The sequence below is a fragment of the Anser anser genome, assembly GCF_964211835.1.
Source record: "Anser anser genome assembly, contig: HAP1_SCAFFOLD_360, whole genome shotgun sequence".
Lineage (NCBI taxonomy): Eukaryota > Metazoa > Chordata > Aves > Anseriformes > Anatidae > Anser > Anser anser.
In genome coordinates this window covers 43,400-65,995 of record NW_028153719.1, presented here as the reverse complement: position 1 = coordinate 65,995, position 22,596 = coordinate 43,400, and the positions used below count along the sequence as shown (strand labels likewise).

Sequence of the window (22,596 nt, the reverse complement as noted above, 5' to 3'; positions counted from 1 at the left end):
AAGAGCAGCTTGCTACCAGCCCGTTTCTTAGAGCCATGCACATTAGCTCCTCTGTATGTATGCAGTAAATTGGACCAGTAAGCTGTGTAGCAAGAGCCTACATCAGCCATTTTCTGCCACTAGATAGAGTAATGTGGGCCTCGTCTATGTTGCCATGCTAGAAAAGCTTTGGAAATTTCTGCTATATATGATTGTATGAAATGCAGTAATATCATTTCACAGAGAAATAAAGCTGAATGAACAAACTATTATAACATGAATGAACTATTTTCAGATACCACACGCTTTTGCCAGTCATCACATTATCCAGATTCACAGTTCTAGTGAAGTCACTGGGATCCCTGCAAATGACTTCAGCGAATTTGAGTCCACATTGACTTCTGCAGCCTGATATAAGTGAAACTGAGGATGGTATTTTCTACTCACAATTCATCCTTATTATACAAACAATAATAGAAAGTGTATGTTGTTTCTACAGTACTGTGGTCCCGCACCACTTCTTCAAATAAATTTAACAATTCTGTGCTGTACATCAGGATTGAATTCATTGAAACAGATTATTTTTATTTCTATTTCTAGCACACGCTGTTTATTACCACAGAATTTTAATCATAGGACAGCCCACGTTGGATGGGACATCAAAAGATGAAGTTCAATGTTTCATGGAAAAAAAAAAATAGATGAAATAATCCAGCACCATGTTCAACTGCATCTTAAGCACCCCTGGTGATGGGAATTCTACCATAGAACCATACATTGGTTTGGGCTGGAAGGGACCTTAAAGCCCACCCAGCGCCACCCCCTGCCATGGGCAGGGACACCTCCCCCCAGCCCAGGCTGCCCTCAGCCCCATCCAGCCTGGCCTTGGGCTCTGCCAGGGATGGGGCAGCCGCAGCTCCTCTGGGCAGCCTGGGCCTGGGCCTCACCGCCCTCTGAGGGAAGAATTTCCTCCTTCGCCCCCTCCCTCGCCCTGCTGCCCACGCTGCTGTTGGTGCAGCCCAGGGTACGGGTGGCTTTCTGGGCTGCAAGCACACATTGCCGGCTCATGTCGAGCTTCTCATCAACCACCACGCCCAGGTCCTTCCCCCCCCAAGGGGTGCTCTCAGTGCTTTCTCTGCCCAGCCTGTGTTTGTGCTTGGGATTGCCCTGGCCCAGATGCTGAGGTCGGGACAACCCGACCCTGTCCCTAAGGAAGTCGTTCCAGTAGTTGTAAAAAATTTCAAGACAAAACCTCTCCCACTCTATCTTTGTACTCTTTGCCCTCTGTCTTCTCCTGTGGTTTCTTGAGAAGAGAGAGCCTCTGTCAACTCTGGAGCTGCCCTTTAGGTACTGTAATAATGGGATCAAAGTCCCCTTCTAAAGGGTGAAAAGATCTAACCCCTTGAGTCTTTCCTTAGAGGACAGGTTCTCCAGCTCTTTGATCATCTTTCTGGCCCTCTTTTGGACCTCCAGTCTGCCCACATAATTTTTTAATTGTGGGCCTCTGTAGCTTTGAATTCCTACTCTTCAGTGTATCCTGGTATCCTGGTATTTCTTTTTTCTTTTTCTTTTTTTTTTAAACTAATTCAGATAAGGAATTTCGTAAGACTTTTAGAAAGCTTTCTCAGAAGCAGCTAAAGCTTCCCTTATGTATCATTTCTCTTTCTCTCCCCCAACTCAGAGATGCAATTCTGATTACCAATTTCAGGTGTCTCTAAGGCCAGAATATTGAATAATTTCCTTATGTTCCAGTTGCTCGCACACTTTATGCAGAGGAATAGATTAAAGCAGACAGTAATCATTTCAGGGAGACTCAAAAACAGCTATTGTTACAAGAACACCTTTAATCTCCTGTTTCTGATTTTGAATTTAAAAGGAGACAGAACCTGGATAGCCTTGAGTGCAAGAACAGCAATGAATCTTACTATTGCCTATTTAATTGTTGTGGACATAAATTTGAGTTACAACACTCAGATCAAACCTGATCATTTTCCAATTTCGAAAGTACATGGACTATCTACACTTTTTAAAGTATATGTACACATACACATAAATACAGTTAATATTTTTTATGTATATGTACATATATCTAATATGTACATGCACACATGGTGACTTTTGAACTGACATATACACAGAGCTACAAATAACACTTTCTTGTTGTCAGGGATGGAAAAAAAGAAAGAAAGAAAATATATATATAACAAAAAAATAACAACATAAAATAACAAAATAAAAAATAATAATAAGAAAAGCCATGTGAAGTAAACACTCTCTAGTATGCAAACCAGCCAAGCACCCTCAGAAGGTATTTTCCAGGAGGTTTGTAAAGGACAGGATGAATTGTTAATAGGAAGGTAGGGTTTACCTCTGATCTCTGCCAAGGAACGAATGTGATAGTGCCACTGCTATTAGAAAAATCGGTAACAGAGTAATTAATGCCAGTGGAATCAACCTGTGAGATAATGTACTTTATATACACATAGTCTAGGGCTCCCCTTGTACGCTCCACAACACAGGATATAGTGGAACCTTCATCAGCAGTCTGGAAGAAAGCAAAAATTTGGAACGTTTATTACTGTCAAAGTAAATCAAGGCAATTTCATTAAATAACACGAAAATATTTAATGCCAGACAAATGTTCAAGTAAAAAATTGCTGTCATGTTACTTTCAGCTCTTTTGGAGTGTTAGGAAGCTGAAACTGACCTTGATGCCAATCAGAACAATCCTAGTGGAATCTGCAAAAGTCTGATGCCTCCCTGAGGACTATTAAGGTAACAAATAACAATACACTGCAGTTCGTCCTGGACACAACCCCTTTCCTAAAACTATGCGTCAGAGACAGAATCAATATGCTTGAAATGTACCTGTCGAAAGCAAATGAAACTATTGCTTTATAATAACGTCAATATTGTAATTTTCCTTAGCAATAATTTAAAGAAAGATTTGGATCAGCACTTTCTCTAACCAGACACACTATGGATAGAAATAAACTATACCATCATCATTCAGAAAAACAGATTTTTCTCTTCTACTGTCCTCCTTACAATTCTGTATCTTCACAGATAACATGACTTCTGCAGCGACAACTTCACATCTCTGGAATGAAGCTTTAATTGGTACTGACCTTCTATTTTAGAAAATAACGTTCATAAAATTAACATAGAAAATAATTTTATCTGAAAGTTATTGGAAAGGTTAAAGCTATCTTATGCATTAGATAAATTTCAGGGCTGCTTTGTAAGAAAGCATAGATACTGTGTGTGACTTCAGCTGCCTAGTAGACAGATATGCACAGTTAAACTACTGGTAAAAAAATGCTGTGTTCCTGCATCACCACTAAGAGCTCTAATACTTCCCTGGTGAAATGGACATATGATAGGTGCAAAACAATTACCGTGCCATATAATTATTTTTTTTCTTCATGGTTGGCTGATGATCTGTGGCATCACAGCGTATCAGAGGTACTTGAACCTGAAGGAATCTATTATCATAGCATATGGTAGGCACACAATAAGCAAACTGAACCAAACTGAAAACTAGTATCACTCAGGCAAGACAGTTATTTTAAAAACATCATAAGCACTTTGATTAAAAAAGAATGTAATTAAAGCTCATAAGAGTTCCCAAATGAAAACTATATTAAATTTTTTTTTCCACAAAATAATCCAATACCAGTAGAGATAGCTATCATGTTATTCCCCCTTATAATTGATTAAAGAAGTAAAGAATGATTTATGTTTATTTCAAGCCTCCTCAAAAAGTAGCAAGTTTACACTCTGCATATAGAATGGATACCACTGAAAAAAGATTTCATCTGTTAAAACTAAAACAACAAAAAAAACCACTACTAAATCAACCAACTGACATCAAACATATGCAAATTATAACTTAGTTTATGACAGCAAATGAAGGTGGAAAAATCCATAACACTTTGTCATTGCATGATCTCTAGTAAAATTATCTCAAACACATCATGTGACACAGAAAACTAAAATAAAAATCTTTGCAATAATCCATTCTCAAAAAAAAACCAGAGAAGTAAATCTTACATTTTAACTGGTAACTCAAATGTAACAGAAGTGAAGGTAAAATATTTTTCTAGAAAAAAAAAATTAAGCCTTAGTCTTCAGTTTATATAGTAAACTAAATTTTCTTAACCATTTTTTTCTTTAGTTTTTTAAAATTATATAGTAAATCCCAGTGGAACTGAGGTTGTATTAACAGAACATATGCATCTCCAAATCCTAGGAAAACTTTGCTTAACCACAAAAGCAAACACTGCAAAATCTAGGGTTTGTTCAGGTCACTTGGTCCTGCCATTTAGCTTTCTGTGCCTGAAATATCACCTACAATTTCCATTATGACCACCTTACCTCAGGGATACATGCTCCAGTGAAGCCAAATAAACCATTAGCATTATCACTTTTCTGTATTCTTAATCTTGCTGTGGTGTTTTCTTGTGAAATTCGAGCTCCACCACGCACAGAAATGAGCTTTAGTATGAATAATTCTTCTCCTTCTTCCTCTTTGTCATCCTTTGCAGACACGATGAATGATTTATTGGTCTCTCCTTGCCAATACTCCAAATACCCAGAGACAGGGTGGACATCACTTTTTGCAGGAGTTGCATGAAGTTCATAGATCTCTGCTCGTGTCAACTTACGCTCATAAAGCCTTACATCCTGCATTAACCCTGTGTACCTACTGCTGCCGTTGATTCCTGCTCCAATTCTTACTATTCCTGGACCTGAGAAGGAAATTATAATTTTTTCTCATGTTATTGTATTTGTATGAAACAGTCAGCAACTGACTACCTGTTTTTCTTAAAAACCAATGGTAAACTGTTCATTGTCCCTGGATGAGGAATCATATTGATCTTGAGATCCAAAATCAGGAGGTTCCTTGAGCCTCATCTCAATGTTACAGGTAAGTCCTCACAGGCCAAACAATTCCATCCTATGCTGTCCAAGTTTTTCATCCTATTAGTTCTAGCAGCACATTATCATCATCCCTCATTTTTATAAGTCTTAGAGACTTGAGGCTCCCTCTTTCCTCCACAGATTTTCAGAGCAGAACTGCAACCCCTTTTAGCCCTTGTTTTGCTGAACAAATCCTACTTTGTTTCCCTCTGCTAGGGCAGCTGATCCATTCTGATGATACTCATGATTACTGCATTAACCCTTCTGGACATCCATTTCATCCACCACACTGTAATTCCATGCAAATTCCAAACTCTTTTTACAACAGCATTTATATTTCTCTGTCTCCAAACTATAGGATCACAGCTGCCTCATATTCATTCCTACTCTATCCTATTCTGTGCCATGCTATGCTCTTGTGCTAAAACACACACATCAGCTGTTTTCAGTTGCCTTTCAGAAAACGAAAGAAAACAAACAAACAAAAAAAGCTGTGCTCTTCAGTGTATTGTCATACATATGACACTGAGTGGCAGTTGTAGAGATGAGCAACCACAGGAACTGATAAAAGTCCCAGGGCACAAAGTGGAGGATGCTGAGAAAAACTGGGCTGCTATGCACACCACTGTGTATTACCCAACATTCAACGGAGAGAGATGACATACTTGCCTTACTATTGCATTATCCCCAGACACACGCCATCCCCACTAATAAAGAAAATTTACAGCACAGACATATCCTTCTAGCAATAAAAGCATAATTGCATTTCACATATATTTGTTCTAGAAACCGAGGGAGGGAAAAAAAAAAAACCTCTCAGCCTCTCAGCTTAGCTACAGTACTGCAAGTGTGATGGAAATTACTAATTGCAGAAGTACTATTCTTTTTACAAATGGAAAATTTGATTTCTTAAACTTCAACCTGGAATTTTAAAAGCAGAAATAAAATAGTACACCATACAATTAATAGTCCTCTACTCTCACTCAACATCGCAGCAGTTTGAATTTTTTAGAACATTCACACAATTTCCATAGGCTTTCTGAAAATCCTCAAAGAATTCTTATCCATTCCTTTCAATTAACTTAACAGATATAATCATTTCAGTGTATTTCTTCCACCTTTGAAGTGGCTAGACTATGCATTTCAGAGCTTTATATATGGAGAAAAATAGCAAAGGCTCACCATCAAGAATTGCTTCTCCTTTTAGACTCTTCATTCCTCCCAGAACTAGAATTCCATCAACGTAAAATTCAATTATACTTTCATCCAGAGTAATCAGAACGTGAAGCCAAGTATTCTCATCCAGGTATTTCATGACTGATGTTTTAGCCATGTATGTCATATTGGACCCTAATGCTGTATAATGAAGCACTACAGAAACATGAGAATCATTTGTCTGAATTTTCACACCATAATATAAAGTCCCATTATCGTTATCCTTTTCAACTATATAGCCATCTGTACTGACATTAGGAATTAACCAAGCTGAAAATGTAAAATTGGTTACTGCATTATTTCCATTGTTATGGGTATTCAGGACCGATAATGCCAAATGCATCCTCTTTTCCACTGAAATACAGAGCGTCTGTTCCACTGTGATGGCGCCTCATGTGGGGCTGTGATTGTACTGAGCTTGGGAATGATCCAAGCAACAAGAAATCTACCATTGATGGCAGTCCAGCTTGGAAGGTACTAGACAGTATTTCCCAACCTAGTCGGACAACACCAAAGGTGCCTTGCTGTCTCCAGATGGTGAAGTCCGTAATATAGGAAAGGTCATCTTCAGAAAGAGTATCTTCCACTATCTCTCTGTCCTGGCTCTCTGGATCTATAACAAACACTCCAAAAGGGTCATCATTGAAAGGGATCATGACAGTTACAGTAGGACTGGTTTCAGATAACTGACCACCAGGACCAGGAGACCCACCTGCGTAATAGAAGTTAGAGTAAAAGTTAATGATTAAACAACACACTCAGAAAAAAGTTTCAAAGTACTTTTTTTTTTTTTTAATAAAACAAGTTTCTAAAAAAACCTCAAACCCTCCTTTAAGATCCTCTGGACTTATAGCAAATGATCTAACTTGAAAATTACATAGGTTAATTGTATTATTCTTAAAACACTGTGCTGATGTAATTTCAGTAGAAAACAAACCCACATGCTATTTTTCAGCTGTAAAACACACAGATGTCTTTCAGGTGAAACATGACAAGGTCCATCTTTTCTTAATTAGCCAATAAGGTAGGTTACCTTTGATTCGTTTGATAAGCATGGGGGCCAAATTCAATTCTTGTATTGCTCAAAGACTTACAGGAATAGAGAATGGCAAAATCTTGCCTGTTGCCTCTGATACAGAAGTACATACACCTTGCAGAAACAGTAACCAGTTGTGTGTTAAAACTGCTGCCCAGTCCTGGTGTTAGTCATCTATCTTTGCACAGTAAGAATTCATGATATGAAGATCATGTTGTGAATGGAGAATCTCCGTGTTCAAAGTGTACAGTGATCTACCTGTTATAAGCAGGAAATCTTTTGTACATCCGTATGGACTTCACTTACAGGAAAGGCCAACACACATTTTCACTTGTATCAGAGCACAGAAGACCATGAATAGTACTAAAGTGGAATTAATCCAGATTAGGAAATGTGTCCAGTAGCAATTTAAAGTTGTAATTTAAGTCATGTGAAGTGGTAACTACAAGTATTTTACCTCCTCTAGGGAAACAAACAAACAAAAAAGCAACCTCTATTATGGTAGACACACATAACCTTTAATACCTTTGTTATTTCTTTGTTAGTATCTTTGTTTTATATTTTGTGCATGGAGATCTATGTATCTGAAATTCAGAACTCTTGGTTTTTGAAATGAAACTTCTGAACTTTAAGAAGTTTAATTTCAAAAACCAAGAGGCATCCCTTTTAAAGTTCAGATCACCAAAATGTGTTTAACAGTAATTCGGGAACTGAGTAACTCTCTATATATGGAAATCAAGATTAAATGAAAAATAAGACCTAAAACCTTACCAGAAAAGCATAGGATATCAAGACATGATTCAAAGCAATGCTCTTTCTAGTGTTGGTTTCTTTTTGATTGATTAAACATAACTCTTTTCTACCAGATATGAAGGAAATGGTGATATGGAAGACAATACCTGAAGCATTCACCAACTTTAGAATGTAAAATTCATTGAATTCAGGAATTCTATCTGAAATGGCACGTAGTGTTATTGACTTCGACCTTTCACCATCCATGAAGCACACAGTCCCATAAGTTTCATAGAATTCTTCTCCTGGCTTCAGTGCAGAGTTATTATCAAACAACTGCCAGGTCAAAGAAACATTGCCGAAGTGTCCTCTGTGTCTCAAAATCCTGTTCAGTGATACAGAAAGAATGAGAGTCCTGGCAGGCATGCATCAGCGTTGAGTAGAAAAGGAAAATGTGGAGACTCCTTTTACTGTAATCTTCCTTACAGTAAGAAGTAATATACTATGTAATATAAAGTAAAATGCTAATATACTACAACTGTTCCATGAAGCCTTCCTTTTAAAGGCAACCACGTTTGCAGTACAATTCTACTCCCGGAATACGTACTTTAGAAAACAGAAGTAGCATACGCAGGTCCATGCAGAATACTACTGTGAAGCTACACATCACTGTGTCTTGTAATTCCAATTTATAATAATAAATATGAATGCATAATAGTTCAGAAAGTTAACATTAAAAATTAATATACTTGGACACTCTTAGACAGGAAAGAGAATCATCTACATTTAACCACAAACGTTTCTCCTTTCAGTCATCAAGTCTACTTAAACTTTTTCTTACACTTGTATTAAATTAGAATTACATTCTGAATTACATTCAGTTTTGAAATGTAGCATGTAAACAAAGAAGTAGCTTCTGAATATAAACCTGTTCCTCTGAAGAGCAGGCACAGCTTCTTGCAGTAGGGTTAATTACCAATTACTGAGGGAACATTGTCATAATATATGCATTTTATAACACCCTCTGGGATAAGATGCTGTTGTTACTCCAGCAGATGATATTTGCAATAATACAGAGGTTGTATTAGTAGAACGAGTAGCTATGCCTTATTGACAGCATTCTGACAATATAATTTTGTATAGGACTTCTCTGAAAAAACATAAGAACATAAGAAAATGTTAGAGCCACAGTACTAAGCCAAGCTGCTTCTGGGATTTGTGGATATCTTCAAAATCTGTTACCTACAATAGCCTAAAAAAGTGACCAGTGACCTAAATGATTGTCCTGAGTACATTTATAGCTAGCTATCTAATAAACGACTTCATGATGGTGAAAACCTATTTTTAATGGGTGTAGGAGCTCCTAAAAATACCAGTGATGATATGTCAGTGCTTTGTGTATGTTGACTATGTTCATTTACAGAAACAAACAAACAACAACAACAACAAAAACACACAAATTGCATTACGTGATACATTTTTATCTGAAATCTTTTAAGGTTTTCATTAGCTGAACTAATTGGTTGCTAGGAAATGTATGCCATCAGTGGACTGGTTTGCGGATTGGATTAACTTGTCTGTGGGAGTTTGATATTTCTATGGTAACAGTTTCTTCATTCTGCTGTGATATTTGATCTGTGTCTGATTGTCTGTTCCTTTTCTTCCTCATTAGTCTGCCTTAATCACAGTGAATGAGCCCAGGGGCAGAAATGAATTTGTGCCGCTCACTCTAATTAGAGAGAGGGGAACCTATGGGACGGTCGTCATAACTTTTGAGGTGAGTTTATCCAAAAGACTTCATACAGTAGTCTGTTGGATTAAACTGAGAGGCTGTAATCATAATTTATTGAAGTGTTTGCAAAAGGGGAAGAAGGACAAAATACCTACATCTACATTAGGTAGATCTGTTTCATAAAAGGGATTCATATTAACCGTCATATAGAAAATACTGTAATTATCTGACTGTTTAATTGACTGTTTAACGTTAAGAGGTACTAGAGAAAACCGAGTATATTCTGTCATTTAGAAAGGTACGTGAGGCAACATCAGTATGTATTACTAGAAAATAATGCATATTAAGTATGTAAGAAGTGTCTTATCTAAGTTTTTTTAATTTTTTTAAAAAATATTTATTTTACATACAAATATTCAAGTGAGTCTTTAATGATTATCCCAACTTTGAACTGTGAGTGCTCAGGATTTGGTGAATTTCTGTATCTATAATCATCTGTATCTTGATCTCTATCTTGAATCCCCTGCAAATGAAGCTTTTGAAATAATTAATCATGTTGAATACTTATCCTGTTATTTACATATGTGATTTGAATGTGATACAATTACTGACTTCATTGCTTTCTTTTTCTTATCTAGCTCAGACTCTATTATTTACTTTAAAATTATATATAAAATCTTTCATATAGATATTTCTGTACTAGTTGCCTGGTCCTATAGGGTAAGGCTTTAATCTAGACCTCAAAGCTTTAGTCTAGACCTGTCAAAACCAGAAAAGCTTTGCACTGGATTTTATTAATACTAAATATAGCATGAATAGTTAAAGTACTGAATATGATTCTCTGTGCAATTTTTTGCAAATATGTTTGTTTTAAGGTACAGTAAATCTTACTCTCTGGACAATTACTTAGGTCTGTCTCACATCATTATATATGTATGTTGAAAAATAATTTACAAAATGTTCTAAAACCAAAAAATCCCATATGACCTTTAAGAGGCTTTGTAGTATTTTGAGTTTGACTGTTAAATTTAGTATCTTTAATATCACAAGTTAAGATAGAAGGGACACAAAACCAGTAAGTACTATTACTTTGTCTTGGAATTTATTATGAAATACTATTGATTCAAACTGAATTTGCATGAATATCCTTTCTGTAATATGAAAGAGTCAGTTATGCATCAGAATATACTAAAGAGTCCCCATAGGCCTATATGGAAGTAGTTTTCTTCCTCTTATTCTGGAAATACGGGATTTCTTCAGAGTGGTTGTTCTGACTTACACTGTCTGCCAGAAAAGAGCAGATTTTCACAACTGAATGTTCATGTAAGTTGTAAGTTGGAGATGGCTGAACAGATAGTCATTTGTTATGCAAGTCACACTGCATATTGGTTATTGTACTTGCACTGGATTTGTATTCCTGCTTTATAGACTTCTCATCAGACAAATCAATTCTTTGCAGATAAAAGATGGTCCAAACCCAGCTGAAGAAGACCTAAGTCCAGCTAAGGGAAATATTACATTCACACCTGGGAGATCAAAGCTGATTTATAATTTAACAGTGCTTGATGATCAGGTAGGAACAAGCTGACTTCATCTTAGGCTTTGATACGTAGAAGGTTAACTGAAGTTCTGGAAAGACTTAGAGTAATAAGTTACAAAAAGGCTTGGCTTAAATAAGGTTAAAAGCAGTTCTATTTGATGAAGTGATGTTAAATTTTGGCTCTCTGGTCTATTATTTTTACTCTTTCCAAGCTCCCTCTTTAATTCTCATCAGTGAATAGTTTTAGTTTATGTGCATATCCTGGCTGAGCAGACATGTTATCTTTGTCACTAAAGAAAGAATATTACACATTGAAGATTCACAGGGAAAAGGCAGATTCAAAAATATTTTTTGTCGTTGTTTGTTTGTGGTTTTTTTTTTTCAAATATGTTTCAGGGTAGAAACATATTTGAAAAAATCCTAAAAATAGATGAGATTCCTGAAACAAACATGCAGTCTTGTGGAAAGCATGAATACTAGGTGATAATTAACATTTTTCTGTTTTCAGATTGGCCAATTGAAAAAAAAAAACAACACACACACAAAAAAACCAAACCAAAACAAAAAAAAACCACAACATAACTCATAGGTTGTGAGGCTTTCTTTTTATCTCAGAGTAAACAAAACATTCTTCTAATTTGCAACTTGTGATTTTCCTTTTTTCTTACCTGCACTTTTCTTTTGTGTTTTTCTTTTCCTTTATAATAAGCTTAAGAGGGAAAACTGAGACATCAAAATAAGTATATATGATGCAAAACAACTTAGTAAGAAATTCATAAGAAAACAATAATGGTGAAAGGTGTGTGTCTCAGAAGTGAGCACAGAACTGTAAAGCAGCTTGTTTCCTTTTTACTCTTAGTTATAAAAAATGTCCTTCCACATTTCTACTGATACTCTAGTGTTAAGAGGCTGTGCCAACCTGGGGTGCTGAAGTGTAGAAACATCTCTTTCCAATTCAATGTAATATTTCAGTGACTTACACACAGAAATAAATTATTAGGGTCTTTTCTCTTGGGAGGATGTGATTTTATTTATTTTTATTCTGAGAAATGCTCTCAAACTTCTGTTTCTAAAAGTTTGATCTGTATTTGGTGTGTCTAGTCAACGTCTTTCCACTCTTTGAAAGTCTTTCACAAGTGTATGTGAAAGATGAATTTTGCACAAAAACCTTTATTGATGATGATGATGATAGAGTTCACAAGAATCCAGTAACACTACTGTCAGAACTTAATTTGAGCTTTTAGGATCTGAGTTAGGGAAACCAATGAAACAAGTATTTTTCTGAATTGTGCAGCCTTACAGAAGGTAGGGGACTGCAGTTCTGATTTCCACAGCTCTGCATTTATAGTACTTTTCCTGTGCAGGTTTCCTTTTTAAGTATAATTGCAACTTTAAGAGAAAATTAAAGAGGCAAGGCAGCACTGGAAATCATTTATACTATTATATTCGAAGTTTGACTCATGTATTTATTGGTCAATCATGATGTAATTGAAAGCTCCACAATGCCTTATTTATGTAGGATACTAAGATTTTATCTGCAACTAAAATGGCATTTACGTTCTGACTGTCAAATGCGTATTTTTGTACTGCAAGACAGTATATGAACTAGTGAACTAAAACAAGCGTAAGTTAACATCAATTTTAATAAGATAAAATAGGAAATAGTAGTGTAGGAGAGAGGTGACAGAGAGCTTGCAAATCTCACGCTGGAAAAAAAAACAAACAACCTGCATCAGTCAATAATATTATGCAAGTTTAAGTGCCACAAGTCAAACAAGGGACAAAATTGGCCTCAGCTACAAAGACAGCGGCGTGCATACCCTTTGTGCCCTGAAACAGGATCTAAGGGTGGCCAATTAACAAATGTGTAAAAAGAGAAGAAATATTGGACCACAAGGAATTCTGAACTTTTTTTGCTCAGTAAACAGAACTACATGGAAAGGATTCATCAGCCCTATAACAAAGCAATGCCATTAGTAACACATAAGCAATTTTGTTGTGGAATTTATCTCAGAAGCAAATAATACTGTTTTTTCTGAGAGTCCACAACAAGAATGAGATGTGAGGATCTTATGTAATATTTAAATATTTCCTTCTAATCTCTCTGTATTAATAAAATAATGATATTTTCCAGTTAAACAGACTTAGCCTATCAAGACTGGGGAATAAAATGTAATAATATAAAGTAAAAAATATTAAATTCTGCAATTCAAGGCTTATAAACCCTTCTTTTTTGTCTGCTGCATCAGTTATTAGAGACTAAAGAGCTAAAACTAAAGTGCAGTTCTAAACAAACCACATGTAGAAATGCCAAAGTCTAATTAATAGATAAGCATCAGCAAGCACATTCTCAGAGCTGTGACTGAAGCTGTGCTGGGAATGTGAGTCTGTCTGAAAGTAGGAACTGTTCTTTTTCCCGTTGAATAGGAACAAAAGGGCCAAGGTAGGTTGTGTTCATATGTTGTTCCTCTGTTCTTTCAGGCATGCATAGATGTAAAATGGTGTTAACATCAGCAAATAAAGATGTCAGACTAAATAACTGTCAGGAACACTTGTGTCCAAGCAGAGCAACTTCCACAAGTTGAGTTTGGATCTCCTCACACTCTCTAGTTGGAAAGATAGAGCTTCATCTGATTCTTGCCTAGTTTTTGTTTGCCCTTTTTTTTTTTTTGTCTTTTCCCACTTTTTCATATTTCCATAGCATAGAAGTATGTCTTAGAAAATGGAAACATTCAGTTTTGAGAAGGGATTTTCAAAGTTGCAAGCGAGTTTCTTTTTGCCTGTTTATTTTAATGTGAAAAGGGTTGTAATGTTTGTATTATTTCCCTTTATTGCTAAATATACATAACATATTTCTAAGTAAGTGTTCTGCATATATTTGAAATGGGACTTACACCCTGTTGCTACTATTATTTTTCCAGATACCTGAAAATGATGAATTGTTTGTTGTTCATCTCAGGAGTGTGGAGGGAGGGGCTGAAATCAACACCACAAGGAATTCTGTTCAGATTAATATTAAGAAAAATGACAGCCCTGTGCGATTTGCTCAGAGCACTTACATGGTGCCTGAGGAAGTCGAAATGCTCACAATTCAAGTGATTCGTGGTAAGGATGACAGTGGAAAATTAATTGGACCTGATGAATGTGAAGTCTCCGTCAGTTACACCATCATAACTGGGAATTCAACAGCACATGCGCAGCTCAATTTAGACTTCCTAGATCTTCAGCCAAATACAACTATTGTCTTCACACCTCTAGTTCATGAAGTATATATGAAATTCAAGATCCTTGATGATGCCATACCAGAAATTGCTGAGACCTTCCAAATTATGCTCCTTAAGGACACGTTACAGGGAGATGCTGTTTTGGTTAATCCATCTGTTGTTCACGTCACCATCCAACCAAATGATAAACCCTATGGAGTGCTTTCAATCAACAGTATCCTGTTTACTCAAACTGTTATCATTGATGAAGACCAAATTTCAAGGTACTACAGATCTTCAAACAGTATCTCGTCATGTTAAGGGATTTGTTTGGCACTGTAAAGCATCCTTAGGATTTCACTGACAGTAATTATAAAATCAGTAGTGAAAAATTAATATAGAAATCACCTACTGTGTAATTATTATAAACGATATAGAATTTTCAAGGGAGAAAATGTCTAATTATGCAGAAGTATTTTAATATTTATGAACTATATATGAGAACTGTAAATATTTAATGACATTATCAAAATACTGAAAAACCCTTAATCTAAAAGATGGATCAGTGAAGTTGTGATGCGGCCACACACCCATTCATACAAGTGGAAAATATATTTCAGGCTTCCTTTCCCAGTAAATCTTTGTCTATACTGTATTTAAAGTCAGTCTCTGGTTAAAAAATGGTGGTGAGTGTCTTCTGTGAAGTACTGAATACCCATAGACTTCCAAAAAAGTTAAATACATGTAATTTTACAGATAAATTAAAAACAAATCTCCACACACATCTTTACAAGCAGAACTAATATCTATACAATATTGCCAGTTTTAGTAAAAATGTCCACTGCTAGCTAGTGATGGTGGTTCATCCCCAGAGAAAGAGGTAATGTATCAACCTATGATTTTATGAACAATTTCTAGTATGTAGAGCCCAGCACTTCAATATTCACTTTTTTTTTTTTCTTTCTTATACACAGATACAGGAAACGTGACATTTCCATAATCACAAATATTGATAAATTATATTTCAGTGCATAGGCAAATAGTTGAGTCACTTTATTTTAAATAAAATCATTATTTAAACACTCATGCCTGACAATTGTATTTTGATATAGTCCATAAAACAGTGTAGAAATTTAGTTGAGAAAAAGTTTTCTGAAATTTAACATCTTTCCTGAGAAAAAATATAAACATGCCAACTTTCCTCTTCTCAGTATCTTTCTTACTGTAAACAAAATAAATTTTAACTAATGTCTTTAGATATATTACTCATGTCTTTATGTATATTATCTCATGAATAAGCAACCTGAGAAAAGTCTACTTCTGTGGTATGATTTCACAAATTTTAAGTCCTGACTCAAATGTCAGTAGCAGCAGTTAATATCGATTCCACTGAAGTCAGTATAAATCTTCCAGGGAACAGATAGCTAAGTAAACCGATATTAATTATAATTGCATGTTACAGATTTTTATTTTCATTCAAAACCACAGGTTTGAAGGGATCACGATCGTAAGAAATGGTGGAACACATGGAAATGTTTCTGTGACCTGGGTCATAACTCGAAATAGCAGTGATCTGTCACCTGTGACTGCAGACCTTGTTCCAGAGACCGGGGAGATACATTTTGATCAAGGACAGATGCTGGTCACACTTTCACTGACCATTATTGATGATAACATACCAGAAGAAGCAGAGCCCTATCTTCTGAAGCTCTTAGCTCATACAATACAGGGAGGCGCAGAAGTCAGCGAACCATCTGAGGTAAGTTTGATTTCAGAACTTGTTTTGAGGAGGTGATAGATAATAATTAGGGAGTAGGATTAGGATTAGGATCCACCAGTTTTGGTGGATTGGCTAAATTGAAGTAGTTGTGCTTGAGTTTAAGTGAAGCAACCTGATGTATTCTCAGTATAAAGAGCCACATCCAAAGTCTTTGGCTTAACATATTTTATAAGGCCAGACCTATTTAATGCAGTAGCATTTAGCTTAGAATATTCCCATCATAAATATCATTGCATAACTGCTATCTTGATTGGTTGCTTGCTAAGAGAAGGTTGAGCATTTATTTTCACTTGCTTATTTGCTGTAGGTACTGGAATGTTTTACACAGAGTAACAGCTTCAAGAGGATGGCTTAGTGATTAAGACTAACCTCTGAACTTTTAAATAAGGGGTAATTAGCATTACTGACAATTCTGTGACTCAGGTCCCTACTTTGCTTTTTGAACATATGATTGGAATGAATTTGGTGAATTAAATGATTTTTTCACAGTCTGAAATATATTCAAATTATTCACTTTGGCTGCTGAACCAAAAATCAGTTATTCAAAGCTCATTCTGACATAGATGAGGCATAGCAGGAAAGTTGCTGCTATCAGTGGTGTGCTGCTTGTGCACAAGCAACACTTTGGGGCTGTCAATCTGATTTCTTTCTTGAGTGCCAATTCACTAACGATAAAAATGTATGATGACAGTCAGGACATACTTTCATGAAAACGTGAAAACTGTGGTGTATATTAATTGTAGCATTGAGTAAGTGATGCTGTTTTCTGTTTTGCAGCTTTTGTTTTACATTCAGGACAGCGATGATGTTTATGGCGTAATAAAGTTTTATCCTTTGGAGAATCAGAAGATTGAAAGTAATCCAACAGGACGCTTTTTATCCTTGAGTTTTGTAAGGGAGAAAGGAACAGTTGGAAATGTGCAGTTAGTTTATACTGCACTGTATATTCCAGCTGGAGCTCTGGATCCTGAGAGAGCAAAAGATGGCATTCTAAATATGTCTAGAAACAGCATCCTCCTGTTTCCAGAAGGAAAAACACATCATACTTTGAGTATACCAATAAGAAAAGATGCATTTCTTCAAAATGGTGCTCATTTCCTCATACAGGTATCTCAGCTGTTTTGTTTTTGTTTTTGTTTTTTAGCTTATTTAATATGAGGAATATGATTCAATAATTGATCCTTCCCCTTGACTGTAATTTAAATGACCATTCCTGTAAAAAAAAAAAAGTGCTTAGCTCTGAAGCAAAGATTTTCTTATTTAAAAAGACATCTTTCATAACTATGCTATAAAGTTTTCTATCCCTAATCATTAGTAATTAAACAAATTTTAAAACTAAAGAGGATTCAGGTACTAATCATGGAATTTATCAAAATGAGATCAGCGTTGTCTGTTGCTTGCCCCTTGAAGCATGTTTCTGCTTGGCCTCTGACTTGGAACGTGAAAAAAATAAGGTTCTTAAAATTAAATTACTGAAGCAGGAAAAATTTCAGAAATGACATGCAAGTAAATGTATCTTGGGCTTGATACAGGTCCTTCTCCAGCAGGTCATCCCCCAGCCTGTACTGATACTTGCGGTTGTTCCTTCCCAAATGCAGGACTCTACACTTGCTCTTGTTAAACCTCATCTGGTTTCTTCCTGCCCAACTCTCCAGCCTGACCAGGTCCCTTCCAACCCCTACAATTCTGTGATACTGTGATCTTTGCTCTTCCAGCTGAACTATTCTAAATTAAAAAGGGTCAAATATACATTATATATTATATGTATATTATATTGCATTTATATATAAATTTGTTAGGAGAACTTACTTTTTTTTTTCCCTGTATAGTTTTCTTCACTTTTTTCTTTCCTTTTTTTTTTCTATCTCAATTTGTAAAAGATAACTTTTATCATCGTTGAAGGTGTTGATGTTATATCCATGAATTTCAAATTTGCCAGGTTTTATATTTTCCTTATAGTCTACCAAAGACGTTGTAATCACTTCTAAGACCTTTGAAAGATTTCCTCCCTCCACATCCTTCTCCCTACATTCTCTTACAGGAGGAATAATGAGAACAAAAAGTTTTGCCAGAATTATATTGTTTATCTAATATGCAATTTTATTTATTTATTTATTTATGGCATTCACAGTTAGATTAGGAATTGCCTTCTGAAATACTAGAACACGTTAGTATGTTTTATGATTGCAAGAGGTTTGAGAGATCCACAAAATTCTTAAATGTCTAATTCCATGTATTCAATGTTTTTTTTTTTTTTTTTTTTTTTGTCCTTTGACTGTAGTCAAGACACACATCTGATAAATATTTCAGAATGTTCAGTCATTCCAAGCACTTTGCCTGGATTTTCAAACTGTAGATTCCAATCTGTTTTTTTTTTTTTCTGTACTTTCTCCATGAACTATAAATAAAATCTTTGTTTGAAGAAATTAAATCAGAGGAGCTTTCCAGCTCAAATAATTAATTTAGAAACTCATAGAGAAGGAAAACACCACTATTTATCACTGTGACAATCCTTCTGCATCGTGAATAAATGATAATCTCAGTGAACATGTTTAGAATGAGTTGTACTTAGGCAAAATAAAGAATTGACTCAGGAATCAGCAGAGAAGCAAATGAAACTGTAGGATGAATAAAGGTACAGGAGATAATGTTAATGTGAGATATATTCCTTAGTGACACCTTCAATTAAATAACGTGCTGTAATCAGAGATGCGATTTTTGGTATAGCTAGGAAGATTAACTCTGAAAATTAAGCTCATAAACTAATTGTTATTGTTCAAATAACTATATATTTTTTTCTCTTTGTACTGGTTTCCTTTAAAAGGTACTAAAGGAAACATTGCAGAAAGAGTAAAATCTCTGTTCTTTATTGATTATTACTTTATTCCAAAGGTACCATACAGGATCCAAATACAGCATACACTTTAAATAGAGCAAATTGTTTTGGCTGTGTAGTATTTCAGAAAGTTTACTGAGCTAATAACCGCACAATGGTGCACTTTCATCCTGTTAATTGCAGAATCGGGGCCTATGCTAGGAGAAAGCTCAGAAAAGAGGAGAAACAAACAGTGCCATCATCTGTTCTTCAGACTTTTGATAACAAGTTGGAATGGTTGAGAATCAGTTACTAAATACAGTATTTGTAAAACATTTCCATCTATCATCAGATAAATGTTCATGCATATTTCTGGGTGTTACTCAAGCAGTTGTGGAACAAAATATGATACAGCCCACATATTTATAGAGTTTGGTTTCAAGAACTGTAAGACTTTAAAAATCATCTTTTGAAATGGTGAACCATGATTACTATATGAATTTAAGAAAGGCCACTATTTTATCCCCAAAAAATAAAGCTTTACTCTATGATAACACCTGATAACTCCAAGAAAAAATGTCAGTGGGAGTTTATGCCCCAGTGAAATGTTCACAGAAATATATGCAAATCTGTTATGGAAACATTTATTGTAATGATGCATGTAGACAGAATCACATGGAATAAATAATATTTAAAGGAAATAATTAAACAAGCAAGTTCTGCTTTCCTTGGTGTGTCACTACTGGTGCTGGGCTTAGCGAGTGATGCTTCCCTTTTAAAGAAAAGGATGAAAAAAAATCTATTTCCTCTTAGTATCTATAATCTATCAGAAATGCAGTGACAAGTAAAATACAGTTTTGAAATACTGTACTGAATTTAAATTCTTAATGTGGCTCTGGTAGTTCTTAGATAGAGAATTCCTTAAAATTTTGTGGAGAGGAAAGAAAAGTGGATTATTATTTGGCTGTTTGATCAAGGGCTGTAAATTATTATGACTTCAGTGATTTCCCTAGATTTTTATCAATGCAAGACACAAAAAATGATGTTAGACAATTGCCTATGCTGCTCATCAGTGACTGTTGTTAATAGCTCTAGTAATGTGTCAGCTGATCTGGAACAGAGTCTCTCTCTCTGGCTTGATCTGTGTTTAATTACATACACTAACATGATTTGTCTGGGAGGTGTACCATTCTGCTGACAGCTCAACAATATCCACTTAATTTCTTTGACATGTCTACTTACAAATTTTTATAACAGCAGTGCTATCAGTAGGAAGAATTTGCTCTGGAGATGTATACTTCCTTTATATGAAAATTACTCTGAAATGTCAGAACTGTTCTGACTTGGTGCTGAGGCTTCTTATTTCTCACTTTTCTTTTACTTTTTCCTACAGCTGGAAGGAGTTGAACTGGTGAATAGAATTCCTCTAGTCCCATCTGTGAGTCCTAGATTAGGCGAAATTCGAAATATTTCTTTGAGGATTACTCCAGATATTGCAAATGGAGAAATAGGCTTTATTAGCAATCTACCGATTATTCTTTCTGAACCAGAAGATTCCCCTGCTACGCTGGTAAGTAAGCCTTTTTATATTGTCTTTTGCTATGGAAAACTTATTTGGAGAAGGTGGAGTTTGCTGTATTCAGTGTAGCATTTGACAATTAATGTGAGGAAAAGCCTTCCTGTAAGTTCTGTCTTATCCTAAATATTCTCTTCTTTAAAAAAAAAAAAAAAATGCTCTGAAATAATCTGTTACTGATTTCCAGAGAACTGAGATTGGTCTTTGCTTTCTGTGTAAGTATCTAAAACCAGTTAGCCCTTGATGCTCACACAGAGCAAAAGATACTGCAGTTAGTCTCTCTCACCAATTGCGAGCATAGTCATGTAAAGTAGGACTGAGACAAATCCTGAATAAGATAGATCATTTCCCATTCTCAAATTAGAACTGGCCAAACTTTTGTTTTTATTATTATTTATTCAAATAGTAATTTGCAAGGGAGTAATCGGTTTTGCATCTACTTTTGCAAGTCACAACAAATTAATGTGTTTCACAGGTTTCCATTGCATTGCATCGAGATGGGACTGATGGTCAAGCAACTGTGTTCTGGAGTTTGAAACCCTCTGGTCCCAATCAAAAGGCGGTAACACAGGATGATATAAGTCCTTTTAACGGCTCCGTGGTTTTCTTATCTGGACAAAGTGATACCACAATTAACATCACCATTAAAGCTGATGATGTACCTGAAATGAACGAAACTGTGTTATTAACTTTGGACAGGTATTGTACCCTATTCTCTATTCATATGTATCAGCTGCGGTACTCGATTTATGCATAACAGATTAGCACAGTGTTAATTACATGGTATTGCTTGCATTGTGTTGATATGTGTCTGAAGAAATAGTGGGCCCTTGTTTCAGACTGTGTATGGGTTCTTTGACTGGAGATCAATGTAAGAAACCATTTTGCATTTATTATCTAATGACTTAACTGTTTATATTTTCATGAAAATTCTGTATGCTATTTAGAAAGTTCTTTCAGTTTTGATCTTTTTTATAGCTCTTGGTTTTAACACTTTTTTTTTTTTTCGGAAAAATAATATTTAGTAAGATAATGGGAAAAACTAAAGTGAGAACTAAAAAGCAATGCAGAACTTTTTCTGTCAGAAAAAACATTTATAACTTGGGTGTCACTGTAGAATTAGACTTGCAGTTTATTTGTTTGATCTGCATGTTCAATATTCCTTGATAATTAGATACTTCTGTCAGCTCATAGCCCCCAGAATATCCCAGTGTGACTATTATTGCAGTCTTCTGCTAATGAGAATGCAGTGGGGTTTCTGAAGCACAGTGTTCTGGTCTCCCTTCTCATCTAGTGGAGGATTTTAGGATAACAGGCTGTAAGGGCCCTCAGGTGATACTATTATCTGCATGTGAACACTGTTCAGAAAACTTAAATTAGTTTATAATCAGGAGTCTTTTCCCTCTTTGAGTTACTAACAAGAGTGTCTTGGCTATATCGTCTGTCCTGCTTCCCACAGCTCAGTTACATAAGTAAATACAGAAATACCACCACACGTGCTCTTGTATTACCTCCTATTTGTCTAAGGTACATTTTCCACTTTTACTGAAAACATACTACAGTGGTCTGCCAGCACCAGCTTCCACACTGAACATCTACTACTTACATAGTCCTTACCTTATGCAGAAGAAGTATTTTTATTCTGTACAGGAAGCGTAGGCTAGCTCTTAGATATCCACAACAGATATCCACAGTGATTCCACATTAGCAAACAATAGGCAAGAAGCTCCTCACGCTGTTGTTGATCACTAGAAGATCCCATTTCAGAAAACATGGTTTTCGAACATCTTTATGGCACACAGGGAAGATGTTATTCCTTTGCGGGATTGGCTTGCTTGATTAAAAGGTGGCTGGTTAATGCATGTAGTTCAGAACTAGTTATTTTATTCTACCTTGGCTACTCATTACATTAAAAAGGCAATCCTTTTCAGAATAAAAACAGAGACTATTGCAAGCAGTTCTCCGCTTTCTTTCTGTGGGAGAAACTGGTTTGTCTCAAGGAATTTTTTTAGAGTCTCTGGCACAAAGGGGGAAACTAGGATTAGAAATGATGGTTCAAGTTTTG

At 35.6% G+C, this 22,596-nt stretch overlaps 1 protein-coding gene across 1 annotated transcript; it reads left to right on the top strand.

Annotated features, from left to right (window-relative positions):
* Positions 1-10,478: 10,478 nt before the first annotated feature.
* LOC310891587 (adhesion G-protein coupled receptor V1-like) lies at positions 10,479-21,288 on the top strand (the record flags this gene model as incomplete). The annotated part of the gene is made up of 6 exons (XM_083853844.1): positions 10,479-10,492; positions 11,046-11,190; positions 14,079-14,644; positions 15,849-16,119; positions 16,918-17,031; positions 21,091-21,288. The coding sequence occupies 6 exons, from the start codon at positions 10,479-10,481 to the stop codon at positions 21,286-21,288; spliced, it is 1,308 nt and encodes a 435-aa protein (XP_083709970.1).
* Positions 21,289-22,596: the final 1,308 nt, after the last annotated feature.